Source organism: Microcaecilia unicolor, chromosome 3 (assembly GCF_901765095.1).
Source record: "Microcaecilia unicolor chromosome 3, aMicUni1.1, whole genome shotgun sequence".
Taxonomy (NCBI): Eukaryota; Metazoa; Chordata; class Amphibia; order Gymnophiona; family Siphonopidae; genus Microcaecilia; species Microcaecilia unicolor.
The window spans coordinates 377140759-377157342 of record NC_044033.1 but is presented as its reverse complement, the minus strand read 5'-3'; the positions used below and the strand labels follow the sequence as shown (position 1 = coordinate 377157342).

General features: G+C 41.3%; 1 protein-coding gene across 1 annotated transcript in view; it reads left to right on the top strand.

Annotated features, from left to right (window-relative positions):
* The window catches only part of AGBL5 (ATP/GTP binding protein like 5), a 557199-nt gene that overhangs the window by 263518 nt on the left and 277097 nt on the right, over nt 1-16584 (top strand). The window contains 1 exon segment of the mRNA XM_030198622.1: nt 1230-1423. Within this exon segment, the coding sequence (XP_030054482.1) occupies nt 1230-1423 (194 nt within the window).

Sequence of the window (16584 nt, the reverse complement as noted above, 5' to 3'; positions counted from 1 at the left end):
TAGAATGAGAGAGCCATCAACAGAAATAGAAAATGGGGGGAGTGGGGAGGTGGGTTTGGGGGGAAAAATGAGAAGCTCGGTTTTGGTCATGTTTAATTTCAGGTGGCGTTGAGACATCCAGACAGCAGTGTCAGACAAGCACGCTGAAACTTTGGTTTGAATGCAAGGTGAGATATCAGGGGTAGAAAGGTAGATTTGGGAGTCATCAGCATAGAGATGGTAGGAAAAGCCATGGAATGAGATTAATGAACCAAGGGAAGAAGTGTAGATAGAAAAGAGGAGGGGACCAAGAGCAGAACCCTGAGGTACGCCGACAGGCAGAGGGATAGAAGTAGAAGAGGATCCACCAGGGTGAACACTGAAGGTGCGGAGGGAGAGGTAGGAAGAGAACCAGGAAAGGACAGAGCCGTGGAATCCAAGTGAGGACAGGGTATCGAGGAGTATGCTGTGATCGACAGTGTCAAAAGAATGAGGATGGAATAGAGACCTCTGGATTTAGCCAGTAATAGGTCATTGGAGACTTTAGTAAGCGCAGTTTCGGTTGAGTGGAGAGGGCGAAAACCAGATTGTAGTGGGTCAAGAATAGCATGTGAGGAGAGAAAATCAAGGCAGCAGTGGTGAACAGCACGCTCAAGTAATTCGGAGAGAAAAGGGAGGAGGGAGATGGGTCGGTATTTAGAGGGACAATAGGGTCGAGTGAAGGCTTCTTAAGGAGAGGTGTGACCACAGCATGTTTAAAGGCAGTAGGGACAGTCACAGTGAAAAGTGAGAGGTTGAGAATGTGACAGATAAAAGGAATAAGAGCAGGTGAGATGGCATTAAGAAGGTGGGTGGGAATGGGAATGCTGGGCAGCAGTTATACTGGGGCTCCATTGATGATGTCATCCACATGGCCACATGGCTCCATATAGAATTATCCCCTACATGTTTAACTGAATATAAGTAAATAATCTTTATTCATTCCCTAATTTTTGGTTATATTAATTTTATTGTTTCCTTCTAGACATTGCTTCTGTCTGCAAATAAATTTTGAGGCTATGGATGTATGGTTGTGTGGGACTACACCTTTGTGTTTGTACAAGTATATGTAATCTAATAGTTTTCTTACTTTTGTGGTCTTCATAGTCATTTTGCCTTTGTTATAGGTATGTATACTTCTTGAAGAACACGTTTCACTCCGGTCATATTTTACAAAATTTTTTGCTGTTTTTATTTAATTTCTGTTTCAGCTGTGTGTCTGCTTTATCATCTGAGAACACCTTGCACAGGAGTAGGAGTTACAGCAATGGAAGCAGTGGGAGCCAGCACAGTTCACCACAGACCAAGGCTTCACCCAACTTTACATTCAGTTTTAACAGAGCTTCTGGCCCTGCTGGCACAAGTCCACAGAAAGGCAGCCATAGGGTTCTGGGACCAGTGCGAGGTAAGCCAAGCTTGCAGCTGTACTGGAAGGCCCTGGTTCATTTTTTCTGGTACATTTGGCACTGCTGCAAGAAGTAGCCACACTGAAAAGTCAGTGTACTACTCTTCTGTTTCCTAATTGCATAATTAAATAAGATAAATGAATTTTGTTCATTGGCAAACTGTTTCATGCATTACATTTTTAAATCTATTCTCTAGTGTTCTTTGACTGTCTGAGAAGATTCCTGGCCCCACTTCCCAAGTAAGGCTTTATGCAGTTTACATTTTACAGTGGTCATCTATTAGAGGAATTGATTACTATTTAGTGTGATCAGTCTTATAGTGATCATTTTGACCTTTGCAAAACCTAAGTAAGTTTTCTTTAGTGATTTGGCTTGAGTAAGTATACTGCCCAAAAGGGATTTTTATCCCCTGTGAAATCTATGTTAGTCATGGATGTTAAATTATTGACTATGAACCATTCAGGAATTTACTAACTGAAAACTGTCTGAAATGTGAACAAAAGTTGATCTCCAATGACTCAAAACAAATTTCTGTGAAGGTGTAGAACTCTGTAATGTTATGAACTTGTTGACTTCTGACTGTCTAATGATTTTCTATTCTGCAAACTGGTTTCAAGTCAACATTTTAAAAATAAAAGCCTAATTATAAGGATATTTATTTATTTATTACATTTGTATCCCGCGCTTTCCCACTCAAAGCAGGTTCAATGCAGCTCAATATTATAATAGGAAATATTTTCTTTCACTGAATATCTAGTTTCAAAACACCTGCTTAAGCTGTCCGCCAGGTTGTTTGGTTTTCTCAAGAGATAAGAAGAAATTGGAAAGATTGCGCATTGGATCGTCCAATTCCAGATGATCTTCATGTGTTTGCATAGGCTAAGTGATCCTGTCCCTTCAGTTGTCGATATAAAATGTGGCTACATGGAGAGAAGGAGTAGCCTAGTGGTTAGGCTGAGAACCAAGGAAGCCAGGTTCAAATCCCACTAATTATACTTGTTGTCTAGGGCAGGTCACTTAACCCTCCATTTACTCAGCTACGAACTGAGGAGGAAAACTGTCAATGTGGGCTACCATTAAGATGGGTTATTTTGCTGTTAATCTGGGTGATTAATTAATTAGGCCTCATTGCATAAAATGAGACCTATGCTAAAATTTATTTATTTGCTGCATTTGTACCCCACATTTTCCCACCTATTTGCAGGCTCAATGTGGCTTACACTATGTTGCAAAAGGTATAATCATAAACAGAGTAAGAGGTATGGTCTAATTTAATATATTACTGTGTAAGAAATTAGGTAGATAGGTCAGTAGAATTATTTACATAACACAAAATAGGTAAGATATAATGACCAATAGTGATAATGTGATTAACATAATGAAATTAGAAGGGATCAGTATTAGTTGGTTTAGATGTAGAATGGAATCAAGTTATTAAGGAGAATTTTTATTGTAAGTCTATTCAAACAGGTGCGTCTTCAATAACTTCCGGAAGGTTGTCAAGTCATGCGTTGTTTTTATAGCATTCGGTAGTTTATTCCATGATTTTGTGCAGAGGTATGTGATGGTAGATGCGTGTAGTGATTTGTATTTGAGTCCTTTACAATTGGGGTAGTGGAGGTTCAAGAAGGTACGTGATGAACTTTTGATGTTTTGTGCAGGTAAATCAATTAGGTCTGACATGTATGATGGTGCTTCTCCATGGATGATTTTATGGGTTAAGGTGCAAACCTTGAATGCAATTCGATCTTTTAGTGGAAGCCAATGTAATTTTTCTCTGAGGGGTTTGGCGCTCTCATACTTCACCTTTCTGAATATGAGTCTAGCTGCGGTATTTTGGGCAGTCTGGAGTTTCTTAATGGTTTTTTCTTTGCATCCTGCGAAAATGGAGTTACAGTAATGCTGGTGGCTCAGTACTAGCGATTGCACTAGTTTGCGGAATACTTCCCTTGGGAAAAAAGGTTTCTCTCTTTTCAGCTTCCACATAGCAAAAAAACATTTTCTTTGTCACATTCTTCGCATGGCAATCAAGGGTGAGATTTCGATCAATGGCATGAGTTAGTGGTAAAATAACCCGTCTTAATGGTAGCTCACGTTGATAACCTCCCCTCTTAGATTGTGAGTACTTAGCAGACAGAAAAAATACCTACTGCACCTGAATGAAACTTGCCTTGTGCTACTAGTGAAAAGGCGTGAAATCCAATTCTCGACTCCACTCCCACACCCCCTTGATTGTTTGAATTAGGATTATTTTATTGGTTGTCAATGGAGAAAATGTTCTTAAGGTATTGCATATTGCTTTGAGTTCTAGATTGGTTTATGTGGAGATCCTTTTTGACTTGAACCAACTACCATGTGTGCAAAGTCTGAAAGATGAGCTCCCCATCTCAGGGTTCTTACATAGATTGTTAGGATTAGTTGCAACTGTAGTTGATGGAAAGACATTCTAAGGAAGAGGTTTTAGAATTTTGCTGCTAGTGGAGGCCAACCCATGCTATAGGAGTTACAGCTGGTGAGATAAAGGCTAGATGTGCTGATTCCATTGAAACTGTAGTTTTCATTGAGTTTATCTCATGTAGAGTCTTCCTCGAGGGACTTCCAGTACTGTTGCAGCCATATGTCCAAGTAGATGTACCATCTGCTGTGCTATAGTGGCATGAGTGGGATGTTATTTTGGAGATCAGGTCTATTAGAGTGGATGCACATGTTGGATGTAAAGCAGAACAAAAGGAGGCAATGATCTGCCAGGGGTCAAGCAGTACAGAAACAAAGCAAACCAGTCCTTCTCAGTTTCTCTAATTAATAGCAGCTCACATACAAACATCTATATAGGAGGCATTCCTGGGCACCAGGAGTTACCTGTTGTACCTGAATGTAATTTGCCTTGACCTACCTCTGGAAAGGTGTTAGCTAAATAATAAGCAAACATAAATACATGTCTTACTTTTAGCACGGAGTACAGAAACAAAGCAGACCAGATATGAATAAAATAAAAATACCAGAAGATAAAAGTAGCAAGAAATTTATTAACAAGTATGGTTAAAAATGGTGCCTGGCATGTCCATATTTTGCCTATAAAGCTGCATGGGGTGCAGATGACTGCAGAACAAACATGAATTACAGTTAAAAACTGAATCATAAAAACTAAAATCATATTTAACTTAAATTATAAAGTATATAAAATACATAATCCATCTATAAAAACAAAAACAATAGTGAACAGACAGCAAATACTTTGCGTTATGTGCACAATAACAGAAATCATAGTGGCATTACAGGTATAGTGATTGGGACAATACAATAGTGAACTCATCGTCTTTCTGATGCATGAAAGTGATCTACACTCTGAATGACATGTCAGCGTTTTTTTTTCAAAATTCTTACTAAATCATTAGGCATATTTGTAAATATTAGTGGACGTAAAATTCTGTGAACCTTCTGTCTTTCTTTAGTTTTAAGCAACTCCTCTCTGTCTACATGGTGAGGCAAAAAAAAAAAAAAACAGTAACCCCCCTAGGGATTTTTGCTGTTTTCTCAGCAATCACTTGGACCTTCAGTGTGAAATTTTACAGCTTTATTTGTTGTTACTATCTACATGTATGTGCTGAGTGGAATGAGATTATCTTTAAATACGGCAAAGTTACAGACTTTTTACCATGACCATCCAGCGATTTGTGCGCATTCAAAAATGTTTGCACTGTAAAGCTACCATTATTAAAACAAATAAAAACAAACAAAAAACAGAGTACCAGCTTAATGTTAATGACATCACGGTGACTTAGACTTTTCTGCCTGAGGAGCAATGTTGGAGGCCTATCAAAAGCTCCACCCAAAGCTGCAAACAATTGTCAAACTCAAGGAAGCGCTGCAGATGATCTGGGACAGCCTGCCACAGGGATTGATCGACAAGGCTGTTAAGAACTTCCCTTCCAGAGTGACTGAAAGCCTATGTTAAAGCTGGGGGTCGACAACTTTAAGCATTCACAGTGACTGCAGAATTATGACATGTTAATTGTATCGTTTGAATGACATTATTTTACTGTGTTTTAGCTCAAACATTTTTAATGCGCAAAGATCGCTAGGTAGTAACACTAAAATGTCAGTAACTTCAATAGAACTTAAGATAATTATATGTTGTTTAATGGTAATATGCAAGTATGATGACTAAATAAGTACAGAAAATTTCTGGTTAAATTTCAAAGCGGTTGCTGAGAAAGTGGCAAAAAAATGTAGAGGTTACCTTTTTTGCCTCACCTTGTATATTAGCAGCTCATTGGTAACAAGAATCAATACACTTTCTAGGGTATTCTTTCTCTAAACCTTTTGCTGATCTCACTAGAGACCTCTTGTCATATATTACAGGATTAAACCAGAATCTCTTAAGCCTAAGAAACTGGCTATATGGAAGATTTGTTTTCAATGCCCTACTTTGGCAGCTGCAATAGTCCAGTAATTTATTGACATCGGTTGGCTTTCTGTAGATATCAATTGAAACCACACCATCATGAAAGGAAATTTGAATGTCAAGAAATGGTACACTCTTTTGGTCAAATTGCATTTGGAACCTAATATTCTGGTCTAATTGATTAAGCCAATGAAGAAATTCATTAAGTATTGAGGCAGTGCCTTGCCAGATAAGAATATCATCTATTATCTTCTTCAAAGGACAATGTTCATTTTACACTGATGTTTTATGAGGCATTCTTTCTCAAAATTAGCCATATACAGGTTTGCAACCAAGGGTGCATTGTGGCAGCCATTACTGTCCCCTTGATTTGTTGATAAAAATCACCATCAAAAGCACACAAAAAAAATTGTCAGTGCAATTGTAGCAGTTTCAACAATGAACTTTGTCAGAATTCTTAGGTAAAACTCTTTCTCTCTAACAATGTCTCTGAAGTTTTATGGTATCTGACTGTGGGATATTTCTGTACAGGGATTCTACATTTTAGTGTTGCTAGCAAAATGTCTCCTGTATATTGAATTGAACTAAGGGGATTAATGATGTCCACGGAATCCCTGGTATAGGAATGAATTTTTAGAACAAAGTCTTAAAAATTGATCAGTGAAGATGGATAGTGGTTCAAGTTGGGGCCCAATTGCAGATGATATAGGTCTGGGGGTTGGGGAGGTGGTGACTGTAGAGATTTGTGCATTTTGGGAAGCCAGGTGTTATTGGATGTTGTACATTGAGAAACTCCATTTCTTTGTGGGTGAGAAATTTGGCCGCCTTTACTATCTACTACTACTAACTAACATTTCTAAAGCGCTACTAGGGTTACGCAGCGCTGTACAATTTAAACATAGAAGGACAGTCCCTGCTCAAAGAGCTTACAATCAAGAAGAGAACTAATTTCTTCCTTAATAGCAGGGGTGGGATCTTTTTTAAGCTTTTTATAAAATGTTTGGTCTCCTAGTTTTTAAAAAATCTCCGATATATATGTATCTTTGTTATCAAACCACCAAGTGATGTCACCAACTACCGCCCCGTCGCCTCCATCCCTTTACTAATTAAATTGATGGAAAACAGGGTGACCTCTCAAATCAATGACTATATACAAAAATTCTACATGAATCTCAATCGGGTTTCCGTCCAGCCCACAGCACAGAAACCATCCTACTCACTCTAATAACTAAATTCAAACAGGAAATCTCATTTGGAAACAACATCCTCCTTCTACAATTCGATTTATCCAGTGCATTTGATATGGTAAATCATAATATTCTAACCAAACTACTGGATAAACTTGGGATCAGCGGAAATATCATTAATTGGATAAAAGGCTTCATCAACTCAAGATCTTACCAAGTTAAATCAACCTCAACTATCTCATCTCCCTGGTCTCCAAACTGCAGTGTACCTCAAGGATCCCCTTTATCCCTGATCCTATTCAATCTTATGATGATCCCCCTAGCCAAAGATCCATTCAGGCATGGTCTCAACCCTTTCATTTACGCCGATGACGTCACCATATTCATTCTCTTCAAATCTAATCTAACAGAAATCTCCAACAAAATATCCTTGGGCATGAACATCTTAACCTCTTGGGCCAACGCCTTTATGATGAAAATGAACAAAGAGAAAACGCAATGCCTAATCCTTTCATCTCAGCACTCTGCACTCCTCCCAACTAATCTTAACACCTCAACACCTCCGACATCTCAAACCCCATATCTGACAATCTGAAAATCCTTGGAGTGACATTAGACAACCATCTCTCTCTCGAAAGTCACACAAACTTCACTACTAAGAAAATGTTCAACATAATGTGGATACTGAAATGCGTAAAACCATATCTTCCCCTGAAAACATTCCGGAACTTGGTGCAATCCACAGTACTCACCCACGCCGACTACTGTAATAGTATTTTCTTAGGCTGCAAGACCCATATCCTGAAGAAACTTCAGACTGCCCAAAATACAGCAGCAAGACTCATCTTTGGCAAATCACGATTTGAATGCGCAATACCTCTTCGTGAAAAACTTCACTGGCTCCCTATCAGAGAACGAATCAACTTCAAGGTCCACACATTAATCCACAAGATTATCCACGGCGAGTCTCTGGGTTATATGTTCAACATAATCAGAATTATCCCTTACTATTATAAGATCCAGTAGACTCTAATTACATCTTATCTTTCATATTTACTACTGATTAATTGTTATTCATATCCTACTTCAATACCCATTGCTGTTTAACTGTTATTTTTTATTCTGCTAAATTTGAAAAAAATTATACTTCTTGCATTGTAACTTACTACAATATTTTTGTAGGCCACTTTGAGCCTGCTATCAGTGGGAAAAGGTTGGATACAAATGTGATAAATAAATAAAATCTGATTGACCTTCCCACCAGAAACATGTCTGAAACTTCGCGAACTTACCTCAACCTACATTACCCCAATTGCAAAGGACTCAAGTACAAAACTTACTATGGATCCAACTTCTCCTTCTTAGGCAGCCAACTCTGGAATACCCTCCCCAGACCCATCCAATCAATCAGCAACTATCTACCCTTCCGGAAATCACTAAAAACCTATCTGTTCAAGCAAGCCTACCCAAATGACCCAGTCTAATCCTATGATCCCATCTACCCAGCACATATTCAGATGACAATGACTTAGACTACATCTCCCTTCAAATTTCCCTATGTGTTTCCCTTGTCCCATCCCCCTCCCGCCTCCTCTACCCCTCCTCCAATGCTCATCTACCCCTTGCTCATACCTCTCCTACTCCCTTCACCCTTCCCCTTCTCTACCTACCTATCTCTTTTATTATTCTGCTATAATTAACTTATATTTTCTCTATCAATACTCTGTAATTAATATTATTATGTAAGCCGCATTGAACCTGCTTTAAGTGGGAAAGTGCGGGGTACAAATGTAATAATAAATAAATAAATAAACAACAGCCCCTCCTTTATAAGCTGGTTTGATAATTATAGAAGGATCATTACTCAGTGAATGAATGGCTGTTCTCTCTTCCTTAGTGGCATTGTACATTTTTGTTTAAGTTTAGAGAGATCCCTCAGGACTAAATTTTCATACACTTGAATGAGGGGGTTAGAAGCACCTGGAGGCTGATACCTGCTATCATTTGTGACAATTGATATATCTACATTACTATCTGTATGGGTTGAGAAATGGTCAATAATTTTCAGTTTCCTTACAAATTTAAACAAATCAACACTAGTATTGAAGGCATATATATTGGAGTGGGTACAAAGGAAAGACCTCTGTTTAATACATTAAATTTGGTTTGAATAAAATCTCTTTTAGAAATATTGTATGCTGTATGCTTGACTTGATTTTTAGTATTTGATTTTTAATACATGTTTTTTTCTCCATATGCAATTGCTGCTTTTTGAGCCTCAGATTTAATTTAGTTTTTTTAAAATGATTTTTAGATTTGCCATTATAGTTAGTTCTAGAGGGATGTGTGGTTCAAATATTCCGTAAGTAATATTTGCTTCTGTAACTTAACAATACCATTCCACCAAGGGAAGAAGGGAAGGGATATTATCCCAGGTACTTTCTTGTGCCCAAAAAGACAGGGAAATTTCGTCCCATCCTAGACCTAAGGGTCCTGAACAAATTGCTTGACAAAGAAAAGTTCAGGATGATTTTCCTGGGCACCCTACATCCCATGATTCAGGAAAATGATTGGCTTTGCTCTTTGGTTTTAAAGGTTACTTACACCTATTTTCAGATACATCCCAGCAACAAGAGTTATCTCAGAGAAAGATGCAATATATTTATCTTTGAGGGAAATTCTATTCTGTTTTATACAGTATCTTATGTTCTGCAATTTTTCCCCTTGAATTCAGTTCAGATCACAAAAGAAGTCCCTCATAGAGGAGAAGCTAACGATGCTCAATAATTTGAAATACAACAACCATTGATTCGTAACTTCAAACAAATAATTTGTTAAAGTTTTTCGAAAGGAAAAATAAGCATAAATGTGTCTTAACTGAAAATGAAGTTGATTCCATACATAGATCCCCTGATATGCAAAGGAATATTCATATACCTATGCCTCGGCTACCAAAGCACATAGCTGGATATCTTTGCCTATCTGTGCACTTTTATAAAACTACCCCAAGGAAAACAGACATATACATATCTCCGAGGACAAACAGGACAACATTTCTTACAACAACATTTCTCACATATGGGTGCCATCATCTGATGGAGTCCTGATGTGGATGCTACCCAGTGTATTATATCTTTAAGAGGCCTTTGGCAGCATGCCATCATGCATTCGTGAATGCCTTCCTACCCAGGATGAGTGCATGGCACCAGCAATTTTCAGTTTTCTGTGGAGCAGAAAAGTTGTGTTTCTGGGCTTTCCTCAGTGCATCAAACTTTTTCTAAGCTTTTTTGACACAGCAGTTCCTTCTGTTGTGGTACCTTTTTGGTTTATTTCTATTTTTCTTCTTTCCTTTTCCCCTTTTAGTTTTTCACTGGGTTTATGGCAAGTTAAAGTTTCCTTTATTTTTGAGGCTCCTGAGGCCCGCTGATGCCTGAGCACCGGCTGGGTCCTTTTGCTCCATTTTTTTCTTCTTGGTAAGGTTTCCTTTCTCTCCCAATTGAGGCGTTTGGGTCAGTATCAGCAATTTTTCCCTTTATATCTTAGAAGATTCCCAGTGGCTTCAAGCACTATGCTTGGTGCAAGAGTCATCTCTGGGACTGATACTCATTGCTGGTGTATGTCATGCCTGGATCCAGACCATGAGGCTTGTAACTGTGTTCTTTGTTTAAAAATGCAGACCCTCTTCCCCCCCCCCCCCCAAAAAAAAAAAAGCAGAGCGACCCAGAATGAGAAGCGTTTAGGCACCTAAGTCCTACTAGCTGTATGGGAAGGTTGAGAAGGTTTGCTGTCTGGTTTGAGATTCGCTCTCTTGCCCTACACAAAACCTGTTTGAATGCCTCCTACACATCTCTGAGTCTAGTTTGAAGACCAACTCTGTAAGGGTTACTTCAGTGCTATCAGTGCTTATCATCACCATATAGGGGATAAGATCTTCTCTATACAACAATCTTACGCCCCCTTCCCGTGTCTCACTTCTCTCTCAAACACCTTCAGCGGAGACCCTCTCTGCTTTTTTTCTCACTAAAGTCTCTAAACTTTTACAGACTTTTGCCAGTACTTCTCTGTCCTCCCCTACTCCATCCTCTTCAGCCTCCTGCCCCTCATTATATGGTTTCCCATTGTCAAATCCTACATCAGTCCATTGTAGCCTCCTCCCCCCCCCCCCCCCCCACCCCGGAGACTCTTCTTGGTCCTCATTTCAACTTCAGACACTTTCTTCTCTCTCTAGGTTCTCAAGATTACGCATGTGACATACTGTCCATTAGCAGGGCTGCCGAGAGGGGGGGACAGGGGCCCGGCGTCGTAGTCCCATCCGCCACCGGGCCCCTTCCACCTGAACTCCCGCCAGCAGAAGTGCTGTCTTCTGACTCCGGCGTGCGCGGCCCACACAGACGCGCTGCTCTCAGCTGATCTTTGCTGTACTCTGCAGGGCTTCTGTGCATCTGACGTCCTGTACGTGCAGGACGTCAGACGCACAGAAGCCCTGCAGAGTACAGTGAAGATCAGCTGAGAGGAGCGTGTCTGTGTGGGCTGCGCACGCCAGAGTCAGAAGACAGCACTTCTGCTGGCGGGGGTTCGGGTGGAAGGGGCCTGGCCCGGTGGCGGAGGCGGGTGGGACTGTGGCGCCATGCCCCCCTCGGGGGGGGGGGGCGGTGACAACCTGGGGGGGGGGGGTGGCAGTGGGCATAGGGCCCAGGGGGTGGGCCCGGGGGCGACCTTGTCCCGGGCCCGGCCCAGTCTCTCGGCGGCCCTGTCCATTAGACCCAATTCCCCCTCTGACCCACACCACCTACCTGACTGTGTAAGCTGGTATCTGAACACTGCTTGCAGAAATACAAGCCAAATTCATCGTCCACCGCTTATCGAAGTGTAAGCCAAAACCCAGAGCACTGTTTGCTGAACTGCAGACCAAATCCACAATCCATTGCTTACTGAAGCATTAGCCAAAATCCAGACCTTCAAAGATGTTGGACTCAATTTCCTAGGTCTCCTGGGCTCTTAGTTCCTCTTAACAGGCCCCTTTTCTTCTCAGGGTGAAATGGGTCCAACTTCAGAACTCTCCTCTGGGTCGCTCCCTGTAGTGCTATGGATTTACAGCCTGCTTTACTGACACAGACTACTCAGCAATTACTGTGGATTCTTTTGGATTCGTATTAGGTAAATGAGACCTTTAATGATTAAGATATATACAATGATTAGCTATATAACTGAAAAGAAACAATACCTATAATCATTTTATCTATAAGTAAACAAAACCTATCTATAAACAATCATTACATCACTGGTCCCTACATCTAAGCAATGCTAAGAGTTCCTAGACCAGGAAAAGAAGCAATAAAACAATCATCACTGGTCCTTACATCATCCAGGCTCTTATCAGCTGGGGGGCCCTGTTCACAGCGAAAGCCAGGAGCTTCTTTGACCAGGAGTTTTGGTTCTACACGGTGCGTCCATCCATAGATGAGCTTCCCACTTCACTGCCAGAGGCCCCCCTTTTTTATTAGGTTTAGAACTTATGTTCAGAGCTAAGGAAAATTACAGAATTCTTGAGAGTTTCTCTGTTTAGGTAAACAAGCCTTAGTGTGGGAATGTAGTCACATGTTTCCTAGTCCAGGTGGCCAGTCTGAACTTGAAAACAGGCTCCACTTTTCCCTTCACATAACAAAATAATTATAGCAGTGTCTTATTTTCTACATTCCAACTTATTTTCACACAATCAAAGTTAAACAATCATTTTTAAACAGAATTACTTCCCTGAGTACACTTGTTGGTCAAGGCAGATAGAGTTGAAAAGCAATCTCTAAAATTCTTTTTATTACACACCCTAAGTCCAGAGGGTCTCAGCTCTCCCCCATCGTGGCTTTGAGAGCTGTGGAGTCCAGTTTCACTTCTCCTGGGCTATGAAATAGTCCCAACTTTTTGCCAATCCAATTATACAAATATGTAAGTAGATCAGTGTTTAGGTCAACATCAGATATCCACAGTTTTCTCCCTTTTCCACTCCTCGCTTTTCAGGACTGGGTTAGTCTGTCCCTGCCACCTCTCACGTAGTCTCTACCCTGGACTACAACCACCCCAGCAGTGTCCCAGGGGTCAGAATGGACTATACCCAGGTGGTCTTCCTATATTTGGCTGGAGATACTCTCGTCTGGAGGGATCTATTTCTCAGTGATGGGATGTACACCCTGTGTCATCCCCTGATTGGTTCCTGCTTCCCAACCTAAATTTACTCCCAGCCATTTTCTCAATCATCAACTCCAGTCTTTCCTCCGGTCAGTTTCCTTCACTCTGGAAAACAGACATTCACCCCATATTAAAAAAAAAACGTCTCCAGATCCATCAGAGCCGGCCAACTAGCGTCCGGTTTCTAACCTTCATTTTTCTTCAGGTTTCAACTTTTATCGAAAATTCTCTTGCACTTCGTCCTAGGCAATCGGGTTTTAGGACAAACTTCAGCACAGAAACAGTTCTTGCTGGTCTCCTCAGCGAAATTCATGCACACCTAGATAAGCATAATATTGTCCTTACCTTTTTTCTCGATCTTTCAGGTGCTTTTGATCTAGTTGATCATTCACTTCTACTATCTTGTTTTTCTTCCCTTGGCTTTCAAGGTACTGTCCTTTCTTGGTTCTGATCCTTTCTAGCGGAACGCAGTTATAAAGTGGTTACTAATTCCTCGGTGTGTTCCTCCCGCACCTTTCCCTGCGGTGTCCCTCAGGGCTCTATTTTGTCCCCACTACACTTTAACCTTTTTCTTAGCCCACCAGCCACCCTCATCAAATCGTTAGGCATCTCAAGCTATTTCTATGCGGATGATATTTTGCTACTTTTTCCTACTGATCCATATGCACTGTCCATTACTCCTCTTCAGCACTGTCTCACTTCTATTGCCACTTGGCTATCTGACCATAAAATGGCCCTCAACTCTCAAAAATCTGTAGCCTGTTGGTTTATCAGGGGACCCTTCATCCCCACTGCACCCTTCCATCTTATGGGAACAGATATTCGCCTGGTAAATTCATTCCGTTATCTGGGAGTTATTCTGAACTTCCATCTCTCTTTTGATCAGCATATCTCCTCGGTTTGTAAAACTGGTTTCTTCATCTACATCAACTTCGTTCTGTTCGACACTACTTTGACTTTAATTCCTTTCATTCTCTTTTATTGACCCTACTCATCACAAAGCTCGACTATTATAATAACATTTACCTAGGCTGTCCTCATTTTCAATTAAACTTAATCACTTCAAAACAGCCATACGCCTCCTCTGTCATGCACATTGTTTTGACAGCTCCCTGCCATTGCTAGAAAAGTATCACTGGTTACCAGTCGCACAAAGGGTTCAGTTTAAACGTTTTTCACTTACTTTTAGAGCATTTTGGCTAGCTGTTCCTGGCTATCTTTCAATGCTTACTATTCCTTATTCCCCTACTCGTACTCTGTGTTCGCCGGACAATCATCTGTTAATTCTCCCAGCCCAAAAAAGGCTATTATGGAGTCCACCCGCTCTTCTGCTTTTTTTTCTTTGCAGCACCATACTATTGGAACGCGCTCCCTATCCAGCTTATAATCGAAAGTAATCGCCGGCTATTTCCCGACACAAATCGAGATATGGCCGGCGATTTCGCAAAAGCGGCGAAAAGCGTATAATCGAAAGCTACATTTGTGATAGCTTCGCCGCTTTCCCTTCGCCTCACCGGTGAAAGTTCAAAGGGGCGTGTTGGCGGCGAAGCGAATGCGGGACATGGGCAGGCTTGGGCGTGGCTACCAGATGGCCGGCTTTCGCGGATAATGGAAAAATAAAACCCGGCGATAAGCAGTATTTCGCCGGGTTTACTTGGTCCTTTTATTTTCACGACCAAGCCTCAAAAAGGTGCCCCAACTGACCAGATGACCACCGAAGGGAATGGGGGATGACCTCCCCTTACTCCCCCAGTGGTCGCCAACCCCCTCCCACACTAAAATTATTAAAATACAAACCTTTTTTGCCAGCCTGTATGCCAGCCTCAAATGTCATACCCAGCACCCTGAAAGCAGTATGCAGGTCCCTGGAACAGTTGTTGTTGGTTGCAGTGGACTGCAGAAAGGCAGAGCCAGGCCCATCTCCCCCTACCTGTTCCACTTGTGGTGGGTAATGTTGAGCCCTCCCAAACCCCCCAAAACCCACTGTACCCACATGTAGGTGCCCCCTTCAGCCCTTAGGGCTAGGGTAATGGTGCACACTTGTGGGCAGTGGGTTTTGGGGGGGGGATTTGGGGGACTCAGCACACAAGGGAAGGGTGCTATGCACCTGGAAGCTAATTTGGTTGTTTATAAAAGATGTTTGAAGTGCCCCCTATGGTGCCCGGTTGGTGTCCTGGCATGTGAGGGGGACCATTGCACTACAAATGCTGGCTCCTCCCACGGCCAAATGCCTTGGATTTCGCCGGGTTTGAGATCGCCGGCAGTTTTTTCCATTATCGCGGAAAAACAAAACTGGTGATCTCAAACCCTGCGAAATCCAAGGCATTTCGCTGGCCCACACCGTATTATCAAAAAAAAAGATGGCCGGCTATCTTTTTTGAAAATACGGTTCCGGCCAGCTGTTGCGCCGCCGCCAAAATAGATCGCCGGCGACCTATTTCACCGGCGACGTTCGATTATTCCCCTCTAAGGTGATTCGTGGTGAACCTTCCATGAAACCTCCCATGAAAAATTCAAAATAGTTCTAAAAATATGGCTTTTTAACTTGGCCTTTAATCAAAACTAATCAGGAGATTCTTTGTCCTCACTTAATCTTAGGAATACCTGTCCTCGTCCCCTTCCACCCTCACCCTCCACCTCCCTTTTCCCTTCCCATTCCTATCTCTGACATCCTCTGTATATATGGTATATTCTATCTCTTTCTTATATGAATATTGTAGTTCTTTTCTCTTTCTTTTAATTTTTTTCTACTATGTTCACCGCTTTGATCTGCTAAGTTAGCAAAGGTGGTGTAGCAAATACCAGTAAACTAAACTGGTAGTTCACTTCATGATAGGTTTGCTATTGACAAAGTCCCCTATCAAACCTCCAACTGTCATAAGACATAAGTACATAAGTAATGCCACACTGGAAAAAGACCAAGGGTCCATCGAGCCCAGCATCCTGTCCACGACAGCAGCCAATCCAGGCCAAGGGCACCTGGTGAGCTTCCCAAACGTACAAACATTCTATACATGTTATTCCTGGAATTCTGGATTTTTCCCAAGTCAATTTAGTAGTGGTTTATGGACTTGTCCTTTAGGATTATAGATTAACCCCTTTTTAAACTCTGCTAAGCTAACTGCCTTCACCACGTACTCCGGCAATGAATTCCAGAGTTTAATTATGCGTTCGGTGAAGAAATATTTTCTCCGATTTGTTTTAAATTTACTACACTGTAGTTTCATCGCATGCCCCCTAGTCCTAGTATTTTTGGAAAGCGTGAACAGATGCTTCACATCCACCTGTTCCACTCCACTCATTATTTTATATGCCTCTATCTTGTCTCCCCTCAGCCGTCTCTTCTCCAAGCTGAAAAGCCCTAGCCTCCTTAGTCTTTCTTCAT